Genomic DNA, 20,732 nt, shown 5'->3' on the forward strand with positions numbered 1-20,732 from the left:
ATATGAGCTTAAATATTGAGTATTGAGTCATGTTATTTAGTCTTGTAGGTTGATGTTTCAACATAAATGTACAGGACCAAAAAATTAATATAACAAAAAGTTTCCGTAATCTTGTTCGTGTTTTTTATCTTTCCGCAAAACAAGATCGAACAACATTAATTGTTGGCGTTTATAAGAATTTAAGATTAAAAACAAAACCATAGTTATATTTGTTGTTATTTGTCACATATAAATTTAATACTATAACATTGACATAAACATGCTTCTTTTAATTATAACATAGAAATCATTCATTCCTTTAATGCAACATAGAATACAACATCATTCATAAGTACATAACAACAATTAATAATAATCTTATGATATAAAATGATAAATAAGTTCACTCTCAATATTGGGTGAGGGTGTTTATGATATTGATCATACTAATGATCAGGGATCTTTGGTGAGTTCTCCTCAGGAGACCCAGAGGAGAGAAGTGCCGGTGGTTCTGGTCTTGGAAAAAGACACCTACCAAACATGCATGGAGTCGCAAGAGGACATGGCCTTCCACAAGCACCACAGTTTAAAGGGTTAAAATTTGTGTTTACACACACACCCCAACAACAATGCCAACTACCAAACCTTGGGCAAGGAAGTCCACAAAACCCACAATTGTCTGCATCAAAAGAAACATCAACACACCGATTTCTACAACATACACGTCTTGGTGGAGGTTCTTCTGTTTCACATATCTCTGGTTGTGTAGCACAGTTAGGTGATTCTTGATCCTCACTAACGACCTCAACTTCAACACTGGTGTTGGTGAAATTTTTGTTCGCGTTGTCTTTCGGAGTTGTTGAAATCAGATCTCCCTCTATTTCAATTAAAAGCACAAGAAGCAACACAATTGGCACTAACTGTTTTACTAGAGTTCTCATTTTGAAAGTTGTGAGAATGCTATGCTTTTTGTTTTTGTGGTGAGAATGCTACGATTTGGAAACCTCTATATATAAGAACTAAAGTGAAATGATCATAGCTTTTGTAACAAGCTTGAAGATCATGTTTTTCTTACATGTAAGAGATGACAACCTTGATTTTTGTTTGCTTTAACTCTAATATATGTCTGATTCCATTTTCGAAAGATTCGAAATTGATTTTAGATGTGTATAGTTCACTTTTATGTGATTACACAATTTTTTTTTTGAAAAAATAATTACTTTTATAAAATTTCAAATGTATTTTTTTTTATAGTTTTATACTAAAATGAAAATTTGAAAAGAAAAAAAAAACTACTTAAAAAAATGGCTTTTTTTCATAGCTATAATTGGTATTATAAATTCTAATTCAAGTTATTTTGAACATTAAAGTATATGAGATTTCATTTTGTTTACGGAACATAGTTATTGGTTCATATATAACCACCTTAAGTTGAATGATCATTCTTTATTTTATATTTTCAAACAAACAATTTCAAAGAAATTGTCCAGCTATATAAAAATTAGGAGAAAACGTGATTGGAATTATAACTGTTGCAGAAAATGTGTGCCTTGAAAATACTTTTAACATTAGGTGGAATATTTAATGGTGAGTTTTTTTAGTCCAATTATTTTAAAGGTGAATATGAATCCTTATAAAAAGGTAAAGTACTAACGTAATTTGAGAAATGATTTTCTCCTTCCACATGAAAATTGCATTGTCTTTTGAAAACAATGTAACCACCTTAGAAAATTCTCTGTGAAAGTAATATAGATTCGAGGCTTTTAGCTTTACATGAATACATCTAAATATAAATAACTATAGATATAAATTATTTTTAGCTTGATTTATTTTACACGGTTAATTTAATTAAGAACCATTTTTATGAGAACCTAAAATAATAACACAATGTTAAACACAATGAAAGAAAAATTATAGTCACAACAAGAAATTTTTGCTTTTGCGTAAAATGTGATTTATCACGTGTATTTTGTTAAAACTTTGAACACACACAAACGAAGAAACTAGGTGGATCACTTAGTGGTGTGTTTTTTTAGTTAAATTGATGATGAATCCTTAAAATATGATAAAATACAAGCGTAATTTGGGAAAAGATTCTCTCATGTCACATGAAAATTGCTTTCTCTTATGAAAAGATGAAAAATACATTAGAAAATTATAAATAAAGTTATCAAAAACCTCGAGGCATATGAGATTTTGTTTTGTTTACGAAAAATGATTGTTTGCTCATTTAAGCCAATGTTAAGTTGAATGCTCCATACATAACTTTATCTTAAAAAATAATATACTTTACAAAGGAAAAACAATTCAAATTGAGATAGAAGTTAAATAAAGATTAGGAGAAAAAAGGACTTGAAAAGAAATCTTTTGCTTAAAATGTGACTTGCCATGTGTAATGTGTTAGAACATAAACCACACAAAACCAAAACGCTAGTTTAAATGTTGCAATGTGAGTTTATTTAATAACTTAATATTGAAGAGAAGATATCCTAAAATTAAAGAAGCGAAATGGCGTACTTTATGCGGTGATACAATTGGTGTTGTGCTTTTTTTTTAATCTTGAATAACGTTAAAAGAATACTAACTCACATGAAAATTGCTATGTCTTTTGAAAAGAGGGTAACTATACGGTTAATTTATTCAAGAACCAAAATTTGCAACAACTTAAAATAATTACACAATTTTGAACACCCTAAAAGATAAATTGGAGTCAAAACAAGAAATTATTCCTAATGTGTAAAATTTAATTTAGTAAGTGTGTTGTGCCAAAATAGTAATTTCAACACGCTTCTTTTAATTTGATTTGGCATGTGTATTGTGTTAAAACTTAAACACACACAAATAAAAAAAACTAGGCAGAATATTTTATGGGGAGTTTTTTTTAGTTGATTTACATTAAAGTGATGATGGATCCTAAAAATAAGATAATGTACTAGCATAATTTAGGAAAATATTCTATCATGTCACATGAAAAATGCATTGTCTTATGAAAAATACTTCAGAGAATTATAAATGAAGTTATTATATATACCTTGATGAATCTATGATTTCGTTTTGTTTACGAAAACTGGTTGTTTCATTTAAGTTAATGTTCAGTTGTATGCTCATACCTAACTTTATAGATAGATTATAGCAGCATGACACAACCAAAAAAAAAAAAAGATTATAGCAGCATGTCTTTTATACAATTTTTTTAGATGAATATTCTACTAGACATATAAACAATAGTGGAATAAATTTAACAAGGTATAATCTAAATAAGATAATGAGTTCTCATATCTTTGGATCTTAAATTTCAGCTGGTCACGATTCATAAAAATTTGTAGTGAGCAAATTATTTATTCCAGTCTGTACCTGATTTAAGCCAACAAATCTTTATAAAAGAATTGTTCTCTCTTTATTCCTCTCACTTATGTTTGATTACTTTATATCAGAATTGATTTTGTTGCAAAAAAACCTCTAACAAGTGCAAAAAATATTCTAAAAATAGTAAAAAATAAACCATCATCATTTCGATAAAAGCTAGGAATTTAATCATAAACTTTTTTTTTGGAAAGGATGCTATTGATTGAAGTTATTCTATGCCTCCTTGGTTGTTGCAACTTCTAAGAACAAGGTGAAAAAATGACTTAATTATAAAGGTAAAGTATACACAACCACAATAATAAATGTTATGTTCAACTTTGTATAAAAATACAAAATTAACTCGTAAAATCATAAATATTGTGTGTTGTGTTGTTCGATTAAGAAGGTTTTAAATATTATGATTCATTTTAAGAGTATATTTAAGTTAACTAAGTGTTTAGATGTATTCATGTTTATGTTGTAGTTTTTAGTCTAGAGTTTATGTATAATTTGCACTCTAAGTGTTTGATGAAATGTTTGAATGAGTTTTTCATTGATTGTTTAATTTTTTTATGGTGTAGATCTGAAACAATGGACAATTTGTTCATTGCTCAAGTACACTTCAACGGTGGAAATCGTCATTTGTTCAAGGTCCGAGTCGAAGACACGCTAAAGGATCTGAAGGATCAACTGAACGAAATCAATCAAAGACTCAACCCCGGAGACACAAGGAGGGTGGAGGACCTTCAGTATGCACGTCCCGGTTATCTGAAGTCCGAAAAGATAATGTTGACATATGATGACTGAGTAAGGAGCATGTTCTCCATATATGTTCAACACCGCATGTTCCCGAGGATTGAAGAGATTCGATGTGAAAACATATATAGTTGATTCGGTGGAATACATTCTTGTTCTCTTCATTCTTTTGAGTTTTCAAAGGATGTTGCAAATCTCTACACTAAGTATAAGACACTTTAACGCTAACTTTTTCCGCGAGCTTTCAAAAATTTAATTTAAATTCAACATCACGACGATACCATATATTTAGGGAAAATGTAATGTAACGTACTCCCTCCGTCTCACAATTATCGTCTCTTTAACATTTTTTTCATTTTCTCAAAATAATTGTCACTTTACAATACCAACATAGCATTTATTTCCACAATTATACCCTTATTTATTAAATTTCATCGAACTTAAATTCTCCACTAACTACAATTAATGATGGTTTTTAGTAAATGCTACTAATTTTACCATTGAAATCAACACAATTAATCATTTCCTTAATAATCGTGCACAAACCTTAAACGACTAATATTATGAGACGGAGATGAAATTAAAACTAAATAAAATTGTGTATTTTTTTAGTTGATTTCATGTGCTTGTGCAAATTTATTCGAATTTATTCAATACACAACTTTATTCAATACCAAAATGTACCAAATTTATTCATAGGACATTCATCAGAGATATTAGTGTATGAGTTGTATTGCTTATGGAATTGATGTGGTTGAATTACAAGTGATAAATAGGCCGAAACGGCTTGAAAACCATGTTGCAGAACCTGATGTCTACATAATTGAACGCATCAACAGTTAACTGCCGATGGAACCGCGGTAGTTAACTGTCGACGGTTCATTGCATCGGTAGTTAACTACCAAAGGAGCATTTTAGTCATTTACAGGTGTGTGTTTAGCCTTATTTGAAGATTCAACAACAATTTTCATTTGATTTTAACAGAAAACGGGCCAGAAAAAATGGCACAAAACTAAAAAAAAATGTGTTTTTTAAGTGTTAACTAGGAGAGAAAAAAAAGATGGATGATTTTACTTGAGTTTACCGAGTTTATGTAACATCCCGCTCGTCAGCTAATGGAAATTTTATCTGTTAAATGTAACAGAGGACTCAGATTCAAGGACAGTGATTATGGTGAAGAATGTTAAGTACGACGGATGATATTTTTATGAAATATTAGTCAAGTATGGACTTATGTATCAGTGTCAGGTAAACACGACTGAGACGAAGGGCATATAAGTATTTACGCACAAGGGAGTATATAAGCATGTTTGGTCACAAAATATTCATTTTCCCTTACACTTTCTCTCTCTAGGTTTTTGAGAAGAAAGTTTCTCCTCCTTCTCTCTACTTGGCCGCTCCATCCTTCCTTTCCCTAAGGCATCAAAGCTTCACAAGACATGTAAATTGGTGGATTAGCAAGCAAGAAACAAGAGGAAGCATGGATTTAAGCATGGTTTGGTGGGAAAATGGTGGATCAAGAATGAAGAGGAATCTAGGGTTTGAGCTTGGATCTTGAAGGAAAGCAAGAAAACATGATTAGGTGAGTTCCATAGATAGTTTACCTACCTTTGGTTGTGTAGATTCATGTTAGAAAGGATAGATTTATGTTTATGAGGGATTTAGGACCCTAATGTTCTTTTGAGCAATTCTTGTTGATTCCATGTTATTTTGCCATGAAATAGGTTATTTTTAGTCAATATATGTTGTTGGATGATTATGGTGCATTGCAGGATCAAACCGGACAAGTTTTGGGTCAAAACTGGAAATTTCGTACCTCAGACCCGAAGAGCCACGCTATTAGCGAAATCTACGCTAATAGCGAAATTCTCAGGATGAGTCACGCCCCAGCTGAGCTATTAGCGCAGCTCTCTGGACTTGGCCAACTTGCTTTGGCCTGTTGGCCCAGTTCAGGGTCCGTGGTGCATTCCGAAGCTTTTCTTTCAACGGTTTACAACTTTATAACCCAAAACAACATCTAGGCAATGCACATAACATCAAACGATTCTTGAAATGAAAATCATGGCAATCTTAACATGAATGGCAAGAGTGAATTAAGAGAGTTTAAGCCGATATTACTCGGGTAGCAATGAATTAAGAAAGGGATTAAAGTAGAGCCTCGATATAGCTTGTCGAGAACTAGATAGTTAAGCATAGAGTTATGCTTAGAATGTATTTATGCTAAGTGTGAAAGGTTAGATAACTATTCACAAAGAAAGATAAGCAAGCATTAAGATTACCTCTAGATGGATCGTTTAGGATCCGAGGTAAAAGAGAATTAGCATGGTTAAGTTTAACCTTCATGCATGTCACTAAGGAAGTACTTAAGAAAGAAAGAAAGAAAGAAAGAAAGAAAGAAAGAAAGAAAGAGTGTCGTGTCTTTTGTATTCCATCCAAGGATGGGTATAAAAGGTTTCCCAAGGGGAATGGGGCAAGCCGTAAGGGACCCGCACGTTCACTAAGGGAGTCCGGTGCGCTCTTGCTAAGCCTTTCACCGGTAGAAAGAGGATTTGATTTCGGAACTACTCCACCCAGAACTAATCCGTAAAAATTGAATTTAGATAATTGTTTGTTCAACGCTAACTTAATCAATGAACCTAACTATGCATTGCATTAGATATGTGTAACACCCACGTCGTGGCTTTCGATATCCCGCTAGGTGGATACGAAAGGTTCCCGACCTAAGGGGAACGGTTTAAGCCGCAAGGGACCCCCACGACAATAGTAGGAACCGAAACACATCGGAATGAGAGGGATCCGGAGGCTGTGTAGGTATGGGACTACATGGTTGAAGGAAGGCTTATAAGAATTGTTAGGTACTACCCATATCAACAAGATGCATCTTCTTTTCGGGAGCTCAATCCATAGGAACTCCACAGTTAAGCGTGCTTGGCTTGGAGTAGTACTAGGATGGGTGACCTACCGGGAAGTTTCCCGGTAAGCATGTGAGTGAGGACAAAGCATGCTGAAAAGACTCGTGTTGGTTTGTGGGGTTAGTCGGCAATCCTGTAAGCAGTCTGGGATGTTACACTTGGTATCAGAGCAGACCTCTCCCAGTACGGTGTGGTTCGGGGACGAACCAGGCGGAAGCTGGTGGGCATGTAACACCCACGTCGTGGCTTTCGATATCCCGCTAGGTGGATACGAAAGGTTCCCGACCTAAGGGGAACGGTTTAAGCCGCAAGGGACCCCCACGACAATAGTAGGAACCGAAACACATCGGAATGAGAGGGATCCGGAGGCTGTGTAGGTATGGGACTACATGGTTGAAGGAAGGCTTATAAGAATTGTTAGGTACTACCCATATCAACAAGATGCATCTTCTTTTCGGGAGCTCAATCCATAGGAACTCCACAGTTAAGCGTGCTTGGCTTGGAGTAGTACTAGGATGGGTGACCTACCGGGAAGTTTCCCGGTAAGCATGTGAGTGAGGACAAAGCATGCTGAAAAGACTCGTGTTGGTTTGTGGGGTTAGTCGGCAATCCTGTAAGCAGTCTGGGATGTTACAATATGTTTACGTGTTATGTCATAGAGCCTTGGCATAGACCGTCAAGAACTTGAGAGAACATAGAAGCATATAGTCAAGAACTAGCAAGCTGGAAAGACTCACTTTTGTGACAAGATTAAGATAGATACAATTTATTCAAGTAAGTAAGGAAGTAAGTAAAGAACGTGATACCGATGTCGATCTTAGGTTTCCCCTAATCGTCCGGTTTAGATTAGTGTCATGATATGTTATGTTTAGGCCTCGATACGTAGAGCGTATTCTTGGCAATGCGGTCTTAGATTCCCCCTCGACCGCCATGACACGTATAGGAAGTGAAGCCTATAACAAGTTAAGACAAGATTATGACGGCTCTAGTATGCACTACCGTCTAAGTATGCAAGTCCCCACACACGTATAATCAACCGTCAGGTTGTAATGTAGACACGTGGTGACCGTAGGTTTTCCCTTGAGGTTGCCTATAGCCTAGGATTTAGGGGAACTCACTGAGACATTATGTCTCATTCCAATCCTTATTTGTTTCAGATAAGCAGGACGTTTATGCATGCTCGTAGCCGGATGGATATTACTTCAAGGGTTCGTTCGTACCGCTGTAGGACGTGATGGTCATCAAGGATGTATCTTTATGTATGGATGAGATGTATTGTATTATTTTTATACGAACGGGACTTGATGTAAACATTATTCATTTTGGAAAATATTAATGTTGTATATTTTAATGTATCCAGTACTAAATTTAATGCACGTGCTAGACTTTCTAGATACGTCTGGTATGGGTGTTACATTTGGTATCAGAACAGGTCGATTCAGACCGTGCCTTGGGTCATTAAGTTACAACTAAAGTAGCGGGACCATTGGGTTCCAGGTAAATGTTTTAGTTGTTGATGTTAGTTGAGCCTGATCAACTCAATTTAGCATTCAACAATTAGAATGGATGCCTGAGAGCTGAATAGGACCCAGGAGGAATGAAGTATGTGATGAAGATGCACTGGAAAGTGTGAACTCAGAAGTAAGAACTCGGAGTGAGTAATAGTAAGGGGTTGATTGTGCCAGTAAGTGGCCGGTGAACTAAGCAAGTATAAGTGTGAATCCTCCAGGAATGTAAGGCAATGTTAAGACAGTATGTTCCGACAACGTTGGGTAAGATGATGGTGATACTTCATGTACCCGTAAGTGAAGAAGTTGGATATACATATATATAAGCATGACCGAAAGTTCGGTAAGAGTTGTTGTTGGAACGGGTTTATGGTATTCTGGAATGTCAGAACAAGGTTACAAGATAAGGATTTAAGAGAAAGATTTGTGTTATCAAGATTGAGGCATTGATTTTCGACGTGCCAAGAATTGTATCGAAAAAGGTTGATGTTGCCATGTATATGTTATAGAATATTTCACGATGATAGGAGATAATGATGTGCATTTTATACTTGAGAATATAAATTTCATGCGAAGAATGTTTTCTGGAAAATAGAGTTGGAGAAGCTCACCAATAGCGAACCTGGAACGAAACTTCCCGTTTTTTTTTATGAAACCTACCAGTTCATTCCTATGGTTTGCAATGACTATTGGGGAGATGTCTTCACAATAATCTTTTATGTGACGAAAATCTTCTATGACATCAAGTAATGAATGCATATCATACCCTAGTATTTTCAAGGAAAAAGGCATGGGCAACTATCAATGAAACCGATACGGTTTAAGGTAGTTTCGGGAATTAGTGTATTAAGAGTCCAGAATGAGTCAGGATCAAGAGTATAGACGTTTCGGTATTTAGAAGGAAGTCACAGATGTATATGCATGAGGTATGAAGTAAGAAGTTAAAGTGGTGCAGAGTTATGATGAACAAGATATTAGTTTCTAATGTGCCGTGAATTGAATCGATTGATGTTAATGCTTGCCATGCAAAAGTTATAGAAATGTTTTTAAGATGAATGGAAGGAATGATGTGCACTAGAGTACTTGAGGAAGTAAGATTTTTATGTAAAATACGATTTTTAGAAAACTGAGTTGAAGAAAATACGCCAATAGCGTAAATTTCGCTAATAGAGAAATTACTCCAGAGAATTTCGCTAATAGCGAACCTGGGGAGAAAATTTTCAGTTTTTCCGAAAATTGTCATTTCGTCTCCAGGGTCAGTAGTAGCTATTGGGGGTTGTTTTCACAATTTTTTTTATGCAACAAACACTCTTTACAACATCAAGTATCGAATGCACATCGCCCCCTATGATTTCTAAGGAAGAAAATGCATGGACAAGTATTAACGGAAACAATCCGATTTGAGGTAACATTGGGAGTTAATGACATGTGGCAAGAGCTAGCGAAGAGCTTGGTCAAGAGCTTTAAGGTTTCGGTTTATGGAACGGATAAGGTGAATGCAAAGTCATGAGATGGAAAGTAAATGGTAAAGATTTATATGAGGACATGAGTTTCACGGATTTTATGAAGTTATGAGTACCCCTCGGACCTAGGTTTTTGCTTGATCGACTTGCTAAGGCTCGTTATGATAATGAATTCTAAAGTTTGCCAAAATTTTGAAAATGAATACATACATATGGGTGATTGGAAATGGCGTTCCTGAATTTAAAAGAAATTTTTGCAGGTACCGGTTGTTACGACTCACGTAGAGTGGGCTAAACTCACCGGAACTAAGGTTGGATGACACAGTTGTATTGTCAACATATTCCGCGATTTTAGAGCAACGACTGGGGCCAAACTTATTACGTTTTATATAAAGAGAAATCGTCAATGCCAATGACCCATGTGTTAAATTATGATGTTTTCTTAAAGAAAGAAATTAACGAGCAAGCATTAGTTGATTATGCAAAACATAGTATGCGAGCATATAAGGATACAATGAAGCAAGATCAAGAGAGGTATGTAAGAGTATGTGCTATGATAAGAGAAATACATGTAAGAGTCGAAAGGTTCCTTCTTGTGACTCAAAGTAATGATTGAATTTTCAAGTGTGGAACCGATATTAAAGAAGAAGTGTTATGCAGAAAAAGGTAACAATATGTGATCGTAACCGGATATGATGTTTTGAAGATTCAAGTTTATTGTCCTTAGAACTTGGAAATGAGATATTGTAATGAGGGTCAAGTATCCTATATGATTTATGATATGCAATTATGTGAGTCTCCAAGATATGTATGTAAGTCAAGAAAGAATAAGAAAGAAGCTACTTTTGAAGTCAAGAATTTCATTATGAATGGAGATATAAATCATGAGTTATGCACGATGAAGTGCACACCCTCTTATGTCAAACTTGTTAAATGGTCACGATACTTGCTATGAAGATTTCGAACTATGTTTTAAAAACTCTAAAACTTAAAAAGGGGTATTGAGGGACTTGGAAACGAAATTTTTTTTTTAACATGACATTTTTCACAAAATTCTTTTAAAAAAATTATGTCTCTAATCGTTCCAAGGATCCGAATACTCATGTTCAAGAAACTTCTTGAAGCAATATGTTAGAATGAGTATCGTCATTATTTAACAAGAAGCGACACTTGAAGGTATGCGAGTGCTATGGAAATGTAAGATGTGTTGAAGTAAACAACAAAGTTTTTTTCGATAGGTTTCATGAGGTATACAAGATTATGCTGGGAGTATTCAAATGCGAGAGGTTTAAATCGGAAGTTTTAAGAGCATGTAAGCTACAAGATGGATTGATGAATGTCATATGTATCGGCGTATTTAATTTCACCTCTCCATGACAAATTATATGAGTTACCCATGAATTCAGGTGCAATAAGAATGGTAATGAAATCGGAAGGTTTCTTAAGACTCTGAAAAGAGATTCGTAGAATCGACGAGATTAGTAATGTAAGAAAGAGGCACATGTGTATCAAGGTACAGTAAGTAAAATGATGTAAGAATTATGTGTTTACACGATAAGATGTTTTATGTTTCAAGCAAGCACTGCAGGGCGAACCTAGATTCCATGAGGACCCAGTTAAAAGGCAAATCCTGAGTGTTCTAGTTATGATAAGTTACTTATATGGATGATTTACATTAGGCGGATGTAATATGGAGCTGAGATAATAAGCCCAGGTTATCACAAGGATAGGTTATGATGAAGATGATTCGAATTAGGCCAAGTTTATGAAAGAGTTAAATTTTCACCATATGAGAACTACTTTAAGATATTATGCTTTGAACTCAGTAAATGTCAAGCGGGTAAGGTCCGAGTCTGAGACAATAAGTTATGTGTGGCAAGGTAAGTTCTGAATCATGATATGCTAAGAAGACTCTAAGTTTGAGTGATATTAAGATCAACAAGGCTATGTTCAGTTACATGCGGGTTAAGAAACAAGATGAGAACATGATGCGATGAACCCTTCAGATATGTATGAATGGAAAACGTTTGGCTTAGACCATAGATGGTAAGTTTTTGGTCATGATGATTGGTAGTCGATCTCTAAATTTCGAGGACGAAATTTTTTTTAAGGGGGGTAGAGTGTAACATCCCGCTCGTCAGCTAATGGAAATTTTATCTGTTAAATGTAACAGAGGACTCAGATTCAAGGACATTGATTATGGTGAAGAATGTTAAGTACGACGGATGATATTTTTATGAAATATTAGTCAAGTATGGACTTCTGTATCAGTGTCAGGTAAACACGGCTGAGACGAAGGGCATATAAGTATTTACGCACAAGGGAGTATATAAGCATGTTTGGTCACAAAATATTCATTTTCCCTTACACTTTCTCTCTCTAGGTTTTTGAGAAGAAAGTTTCTCCTCCTTCTCTCTACATGGCCGCCCCATCCTTCCTTTCCCTAAGGCATCAAAGCTTCACAAGACATGTAAATTGGTGGATTAGCAAGCAAGAAACAAGAGGAAGCATGGATTTAAGCATGGTTTGGTGGGAAAATGGTGGATCAAGAATGAAGAGGAATCTAGGGTTTGAGCTTGGATCTTGAAGGAAAGCAAGAAAACATGATTAGGTGAGTTCCATAGATAGTTTACCTACCTTCGGTTGTGTAGATTCATGTTAGAAAGGATAGATTTATGTTTATGAGGGATTTAGGACCCTAATGTTCTTTTGAGCAATTCTTGTTGATTCCATGTTATTTTGCCATGAAATAGGTTATTTTTAGTCAATATATGTTGCTGGATGATTATGGTGCATTGCAGGATCAAACCGGACAAGTTTTGGGTCAAAACTGGAAATTTCGTACCTCAGACCCGAAGAGCCACGCTATTAGCGAAATCTACGCTAATAGCGAAATTCTCAGGATGAGCCACGCCCCAGCTGAGCTATTAGCGCAGCTCTCTGGACTTGGCCAACTTGCTTTGGCCTGTTGGCCCAGTTCAGGGTCCGTGGTGCATTCCGAAGCTTTTCTTTCAACGGTTTACAACTTTATAACCCAAAACAACATCTAGGCAATGCACATAACATCAAACGATTCTTGAAATGAAAATCATGGCAATCTTAACATGAATGGCAAGAGTGAATTAAGAGAGTTTAAGCCGATATTACTCGGGTAGCAATGAATTAAGAAAGGGATTAAAGTAGAGCCTCGATATAGCTTGTCGAGAACTAGATAGTTAAGCATAGAGTTATGCTTAGAATGTATTTATGCTAAGTGTGAAAGGTTAGATAACTATTCACAAAGAAAGATAAGCAAGCATTAAGATTACCTCTAGATGGATCGTTTAGGATCCGAGGTAAAAGAGAATTAGCATGGTTAAGTTTAACCTTCATGCATGTCACTAAGGAAGTACTTAAGAAAGAAAGAAAGAAAGAAAGAAAGAGTGTCGTGTCTTTTGTATTCCATCCAAGGATGGGTATAAAAGGTTTCCCAAGGGGAATGGGGTAAGCCGTAAGGGACCCGCACGTTCACTAAGGGAGTCCGGTGCGCTCTTGCTAAGCCTTTCACCGGTAGAAAGAGGATTTGATTTTGGAACTACTCCACCCGGAACTAATCCGTAAAAATTGAATTCAGATAATTGTTTGTTCAACGCTAACTTAATCAATGAACCTAACTATGCATTGCATTAGATATGTTTACGTGTTATGTCATAGAGCCTTGGCATATACCGTCAAGAACTAGAGAGAACATAGAAGCATATAGTCAAGAACTAGCAAGCTGGAAAGAGTCACTTTTGTGACAAGATTAAGATAGATACAATTTATTCAAGTAAGTAAGGAAGTAAGTAAAGAACGTGATACCGATGACGGTCTTAGGTTTCCCCTAATCGTCCGGTTTAGATTAGTGTCATGATATGTTATGTTTAGGCCTCGATACGTAGAGCGTATTCTTGGCAATGCGGTCTTAGATTCCCCCTCGACCGCCATGACATGTATAGGAAGTGAAGCCTATAACAAGTTAAGACAAGATTATGACGGCTCTAGTATGCACTACCGTCTAAGTATGCAAGTCCCCACACACGTATAATCAACCGTCAGGTTGTAATGTAGACACGTGGTGACCGTAGGTTTTCCCTTGAGGTTGCCTATAGCCTAGGATTTAGGGGAACTCACTGAGACATTATGTCTCATTCCAATCCTTATTTGTTTCAGATAAGCAGGACGTTTATGCATGCTCGTAGCCGGATGGATATTACTTCAAGGGTTCGTTCGTACCGCTGTAGGACGTGATGGTCATCAAGGATGTATCTTTATGTATGGATGAGATGTATTGTATTATTTTTATACGAACAGGACTTGATGTAAACATTATTCATTTTGGAAAATATTAATGTTGTATATTTTAATGTATCCAGTACTAAATTTAATGCACGTGCTAGACTTTCTAGATACGTCTGGTATGGGTGTTACAGTTTACCACGTGCTAACTCACTCAAACTAGTCAAACATTATGATTTCAACAAAAAGCGATTTTACCTCCGAGTTAACAAGATTTTGACACATAAAAACATAAACTCGTCCGAATTTGCAAGTTAGCACTTGATTTGTGTGGACCGGCGTACATAATTCGAGAGCAGTTCATGCACTTCATGGCCTTATTTTGGACTTACAAACCGTACATGTTTTTTTTGTGTGTGTGTGAAACATATAGGTGCACTCACACAAATTATTACATTGAAGAAATTAGAATAAAGTTGGTTTTTCATATTCTGTTGTTGATAGAATTGGTCGCATTGGATGATTATCGTTAATGGGAAAAGAGGAGATTAGTCATGAAAGTGGTGATTAGTCATCAGTACTGGTCAACCTAGAGATTTACAAGTTCTATTTTATTCATCTTCATATTTTTCTCATTGGGTAAAAGTTCGCTTTGTTTTTCTTAGGCCAAACTATGTCACAATTTCTCTGAGACTAAAACAAATATTCACTCTAAAAATACTCTAATATTTGTCACTTAAGGTGTTAGAATCCTCTTGCAGAAGATTGTAAAATGGTTATTAGTATTACTTTGATTAATAAAAGAATTTCCCTTCATCAATTAAAAATATATAATATCAATATATTAGCGAGACTCGTAAATTTTACAACACTCGCTTTTTTTGGATCCAATAATTAACAATCAGGCTTAAATAAAGACTTTTTTTTTTTTTTTGAAGGAAGCTTAAATAAAGACTTATTTAAATGCTTGTTTTAGACCCATAAATATGTTGGCCGACAAGATGAGAGTTATTCGTTTAAGATGTGTTAAATACTTTAAGTCTTTAGCAAAATGACGCTTCAATGAGAAATGAACCTATGAATTGAACAATAAAATATGTTAGAACAACAACCACTATAGAAGTATAACATAAACAAAAAACCAAAGACAATGAAATATGATCTTTGTTCACGCAGTTTAACCAATGGTGCCTACCTCCACGACTATAAAGGTTGTAATTCCATTTGATTTATGTGATGAATTAGAGTTTATAGTGCTACAACCAATGTAACTTTTTTTTTTTGTTGGTAATATTAAACAAACATAGCAAATGCCTGAAATATGGGTAAGTATGTATCCTTTCCTTTTCATTATTAGTAGATTATATCATAGTCCGAACCATGCCAGAATAGTGTATGAATTTTGCATTCAATTTCCTTTTATAAAAATAATAAATTGCACTTTTTTTAATGGCAAATTGCATTGAAAATATATCAACAAAAGAAGAAGATTCACATCAAATTTTTCAACAGACATTTACAAATATAAGAATGCCACGTTTATTTATTACAAATGTGGAGCCAGAAATGCATAAGGTAAAAAAACATTATCCTTAACAACAAGGTGCAGTCTGATTTGCTAAGGAAATAGATACATGAAGTTGTTATTTCAGGCTTGGTGAAGCCATGACAAAAACTACAATACAGTTCTAATACAAAACACAAACATTAGGCACATCATAATTCTAGAACTTAAGCAAATGTTACCATTAGAGGTACTTATTTCAACAAGACATAATTCAGCAAATTTCTTAAACACTGCACAACCACTGAATTTGTTTACTGTAGAACAACACATGCTTGTGAACCAGCCACCACAGCAGGATATGTGCTCGAGTCGACGGAATCATCTTTTGGAAGACATTGAGCTTTGTCATCCAATTCTTCAGTTAAGGCAATGGCTTCAAAGATAATAGCATTAACTTCTTGAAACCTTTCTTCAGAGAGTGAAACTTCTGCAAGAAGCCTCCAAGCATTGGCTTCAGACGCCTCGTCGAAATCCTTTTTCCTCTTCAAAACCATGTGTCCACTAATCTCCCACACCGCGGGATTTACTTGTGTGTCAAGAAGCTCAGCATCCACTTCTCCAAGAGCTTGTTTCTCTGCATAACACTGTTTCAACTATTTGTTAAAAACACAAGAAAATGAAAGTTGAAGAGGACGTTATGAAATTATGTCAAGGGCTGTTTGGATCGGCTTATTTGAGCTTATCTACGGACATAAACATTTATATGACTGTTTAGGAGAACTTACGAAAACAGCTTATGTCATGTCCATAAGCTCCCTAGGATAGCTTATTAGCTTACATGATAAGTGCTTATTTATCCAAACAGGAAATTAGTTTGAGAGTTGTTTTACCTGTGGTAAAAGAAACACTTGTGTTCCACAGTCAGAAATAAGAACATTGTAAGGTATGTTGTTGTTTTGTAGGGAGATACAAGCATCTGAAACAATTTTTGATAAATCTTCGAGCGTGTCGCCACCTTCGAAGACCAGACCTCTAACCGGATATTTCAGCAATTCAGATACCTTCACACCACCATTTGAAGTTGCAATTTTCTTGGTGGGAGCCTTCTCAATAGGAAAGGGCATAGCCAAATAATAAGCCTGCATATGTCCAACAAAATCAGCAAATTCCAATTGGATTGCCGAAAGTGCGAAACAGAACAATGATAAGCAATGGAATTATCAACAAGACCATTACTGTAGCAATAATCTCAAGATATTCAGAGATATAATAGGATAAGCTATCAATGTCCAGTACCTGGAAGTGAAGATGATTTATAGTTGCAAATGCACCAAGGCTGTTGTAACCCAATCGAAAATATGGATTAGCAGCTTCAGCTGCCATGTGAAGTGCAAGCAAGAAGCTCTCATGATCAATCCTTTGAGGCAAACACTCGAAAATGTGTGGAATCAGCAAAACATGTCCATACTCAATAGGACTAACCTGTTATCAAGAAAACAAAAAAGCAAAATCATATAAAACACCTACTCTAGCCTTTATGAACCAACAAAACTATATTGTGAAAAAAAAGCTAAGAATCATACATTGATGGCAACAAAACTAGGAGAATTGTCAACATCAATTGGGGCATTTGGATAAAACTGGACTTCACCATCTTCACTAGCTTCAAATTGAAACAGAACCTCTTCTTGCCCAACTTTAGTAAAGTTGAATTTGTTTCCATCAAAGGGCTGAAGAACCTTATCAACTCTGAACTCGGTTGGTCTCTTCTTGAGGTGTCGGCCCTCGTTAAGCTGAGCAATGAAACCACACTCACCCGGAATCACCTACACCAAAATGATCACAAGAACACATCAAAACAAAGTACACAAGAATCATAGCAAGTACAACACAAATAACAAAGAATCAAAGTATATCCATGCATCTGCTAAAGGCACAATACAAATACACAAAATCCCCCCAAAAAGAACAAAGAATCAAAGTATATCCATGCATCTCCAAAAAGCACAACACAAACACACAAAATCCCATAAAAAAGAACAAAGTATCAAACCTTGGTTTCACAGGCGGTAACATCATAACGAAAAAGTCCTCTTTGCATGCGATCTTCCCACTGAAATGAAAAGAGTAAAACACCTTTTAAACAAAAAGATCAACAAAAATTAAAAAACTTTAATCATTCTCCATAATCAAATTTTAATAATCACCTCTCCAAGAACAAGTGAGTCCAAAAAGGCCATAGGAAGCTCCTCTTGACACTCATGGATAGCCAAATCCTTTTCAGTTACTTTCTCAATCTTTTTGAAAGCATACAAAGGCAGCTTTGCATCTATTAACAAAACAAAAACCAAAATCACAAAAATTAATCTACAAAAATTATCTATAAGCCCATAACCAAATTAAATAATAAAATTAATAATACATGCATGGCAACAACCACAACAAAAAGAAAACATAAAAACACAAATAGTACCTTGAATACAGCAAGATTTGAGACAATTCCGACCACAACCTCCGACAATACGAGGAGCAGCCTCTCCAACCTCCTCTTTTTGATAATTGGAAACAACAGTGGGAACCCTTTTGATTTTTAGCATCATTTTCACCAAACCAAATACAAAATACTAACTTTTTTTTTTTGTATTTTTAACAACAGCAAAAAAGAAAAGCACCTTCAAATAAGTCTAGTTTTAGCTTATAGTTTTCAGTCGTAAAAATCTAACAGAAAGTTAAACTAAAGAACAAGAAATTAGAAAGAGAAAGAAGAAGAAGAAGAAGGAGCAAAGACACCACCACCGGCAAGGAAGAGAAGATCGGAGGGGCTACCACCTTCAGAAGGCAGAGCACCACGCCCACCGTGCGGCGAAGGGTTAGTCGGAGTTAAACAACAACCCTTACGTCGTACAGTTCGGGCATGTGAAAGTGACCGATAAACTCTAAGAAAAGCCGTGATGTCTACAACGTGTCAATACAGGGAATCAACCCAAACATTCAAATATCTCTCTCTCTCTCTGTGTTTTCTTTTGTTTTATGAATGAATTCTTGAATGAAGGAAAAGAAGAAAGATGAATGGTTTTTGATGATGAAGAAAATGAGGTGGAGATTGTAAAGTGTTATATAGATAAGAGAAAATGAAAAGAGATTAAGGAAATGTGGTTGTGAATGAGTTTGGTATACTTGTACTAGAATGAAGCACGAGGAGGGTCTTGTCTTTTTTTGTGTTGTGTTAAGCAAAGTCTTTGTTAACTGAATGGCTAAGTAACGACCCCTACCTAGTATAGTGTGTGTGTGTGTGTGTAACATTTACACATTCACAAGAGAGGAAAGTGAGTGAGAGAGAAAGAGACAAAGATTTGAATGAGAAAGGAAAAAGAGGGTGTGTCTACTTCTTCTTCTTTTCCATTTTTTGAAGATTTGACTCTATTCTTAGTGGCCGCCTCTCATTGATGGACCATTTGGTGGGTGGTTATTGCGCTCTCTCTCTCTCTCTCTCTCAATTTCCCAATTACTCTTGAAAACCACTTTTTGTTTTTTATTAGTAATTATTAATGGGAGCCCCTAATATGGTCCTCAATTTAAAAGGACCATAGATGGACCTTAGTAAATTACCGTCTATAAAGGGTACCAACTTTGTGGGTCCGGTTTTCATCTTCTTCTTCTTTATTGACAGGTTTCCATCGTATCTATACAAAATTCATTACTTTTTCTACAGTTCCAGAAATTGCTCTTCGAATCACAAATAAATCTGAGGTTTTGGACAATTTAAAATGTATAGGCAACTTTTCTTCCTCGTTTCAAGCAATAATCATGTTTTTTCTAACAATTGTAACAATCTCAAACAAGAAAACCATAAATTAGTTGGTTGATTACATGCCCAATAGATCTCTTTCCTGAAAAAAAATAATCTATACTTGTGGTGGTACTAGCTGCAATTCTTTGCTTTAAATGTTTATTTTATTTTATAATAATCACCTTGATTCCTTGGTTCATTCTTATCTATTTAAACGTTCAGGGAAACAGCAAGGAGTTGCCACAGTTTGTTTACATATTTAGATCTTACTAGTCACCTTAACCATAGTAGATCTCACCTAAATATTGTATAATCACCGGAAACTTGTTGTTCAAAAAATGGGATAAACCTTTTTTTTTTATAATTACCCTGATGTAATGTAACTAAACTATTGATTTGGAGAGGGTGGATCTGACCATAGTATGTAAGGCGAGAAAAATAACAAGTTATATCTACAAACATGTTTGGTTAAATACAGTATATTATACTAATTAGAAAGAATATATGGTTCTGGCTCAATATTTTTTTTCTGGTTTTGAAAATAAAAATGCAATCTCATCACCTTCTATAAATCTTGATTGGTCTGCAACCCATAAATCTCTAATTTTCTATCCATGGGCTCTTAAAAAGGTTGTTTTTGAAATAAAAAAACAAACCCAATGCTATAGAAACTTGCCAAATTGCACAATTCTTCATTTACAGGGTATTTCATATAGTCTGGCATTTTGGTGACAATATCTGCACATGTCTTTGCTTATTTCGATTGTATGTTAGAGATCTGACATGGGAATAGTATTAAAAATAAACATGGAAAGAGGATGTACAAATTAAAATGAATTTTCGTACGGCAGATAGTAGGTATAGATTCTTTGTACCCCACCACACAAACCGGAAACGAAGCTTAGAAACCCACTATTGCCGGTCACTTTGCAAGGACCATGGCTGCACCCTAAACAAAAGGGTCCATATTAGGGGCTCCCATTATTAATTCCTCCTTTAAATCATGTTTCTAAACTAAGTGTGTTTTAATCAATTTTGTAGGACAATATAGAGTGTCACAAAAGTGATAGATATTTAAATCATTTGAATTGAATATTAAGGGAGTGTATTGGATTAAGATTTTAAAGGATAATTTTTGTTTAAAAAAGTCTCAAAGATTTTAAAAGACTTTGTAAGATTTTAATAACTTTCATGATTTTCCTTTTAAAAGACTTT

At 35.2% G+C, this 20,732-nt stretch overlaps 2 protein-coding genes across 2 annotated transcripts; both read right to left on the reverse strand.

Annotated features, from left to right (window-relative positions):
* Positions 1-258: 258 nt before the first annotated feature.
* On the reverse strand, positions 259-920 carry LOC146925007 (uncharacterized). Its single transcript, XM_085710980.1, has one exon. It carries the CDS (start codon positions 918-920, stop codon positions 426-428), a length of 495 nt encoding a protein of 164 aa, XP_085567106.1. The 3' UTR covers positions 259-425.
* Positions 921-15,710: 14,790 nt separating this feature from the next.
* On the reverse strand, positions 15,711-18,811 carry VTC5 (GDP-L-galactose phosphorylase VITAMIN C DEFECTIVE 5 (VTC5)). Its single transcript, XM_085709978.1, has 7 exons — positions 18,201-18,811; positions 17,935-18,056; positions 17,781-17,840; positions 17,311-17,553; positions 17,024-17,209; positions 16,618-16,866; positions 15,711-16,371 (listed from the first exon to the last, which is right to left on the reverse strand). The coding sequence occupies exons 1-7, from the start codon at positions 18,325-18,327 to the stop codon at positions 16,039-16,041; spliced, it is 1,320 nt and encodes a 439-aa protein (XP_085566104.1). The 5' UTR covers positions 18,328-18,811; the 3' UTR covers positions 15,711-16,038.
* Positions 18,812-20,732: the final 1,921 nt, after the last annotated feature.

Source organism: Medicago sativa, chromosome 5 (genome assembly GCF_051527215.1).
Source record: "Medicago sativa cultivar Bolivia chromosome 5, Bolivia_mono, whole genome shotgun sequence".
In the NCBI taxonomy this organism is placed as follows: domain Eukaryota; kingdom Viridiplantae; phylum Streptophyta; class Magnoliopsida; order Fabales; family Fabaceae; genus Medicago; species Medicago sativa.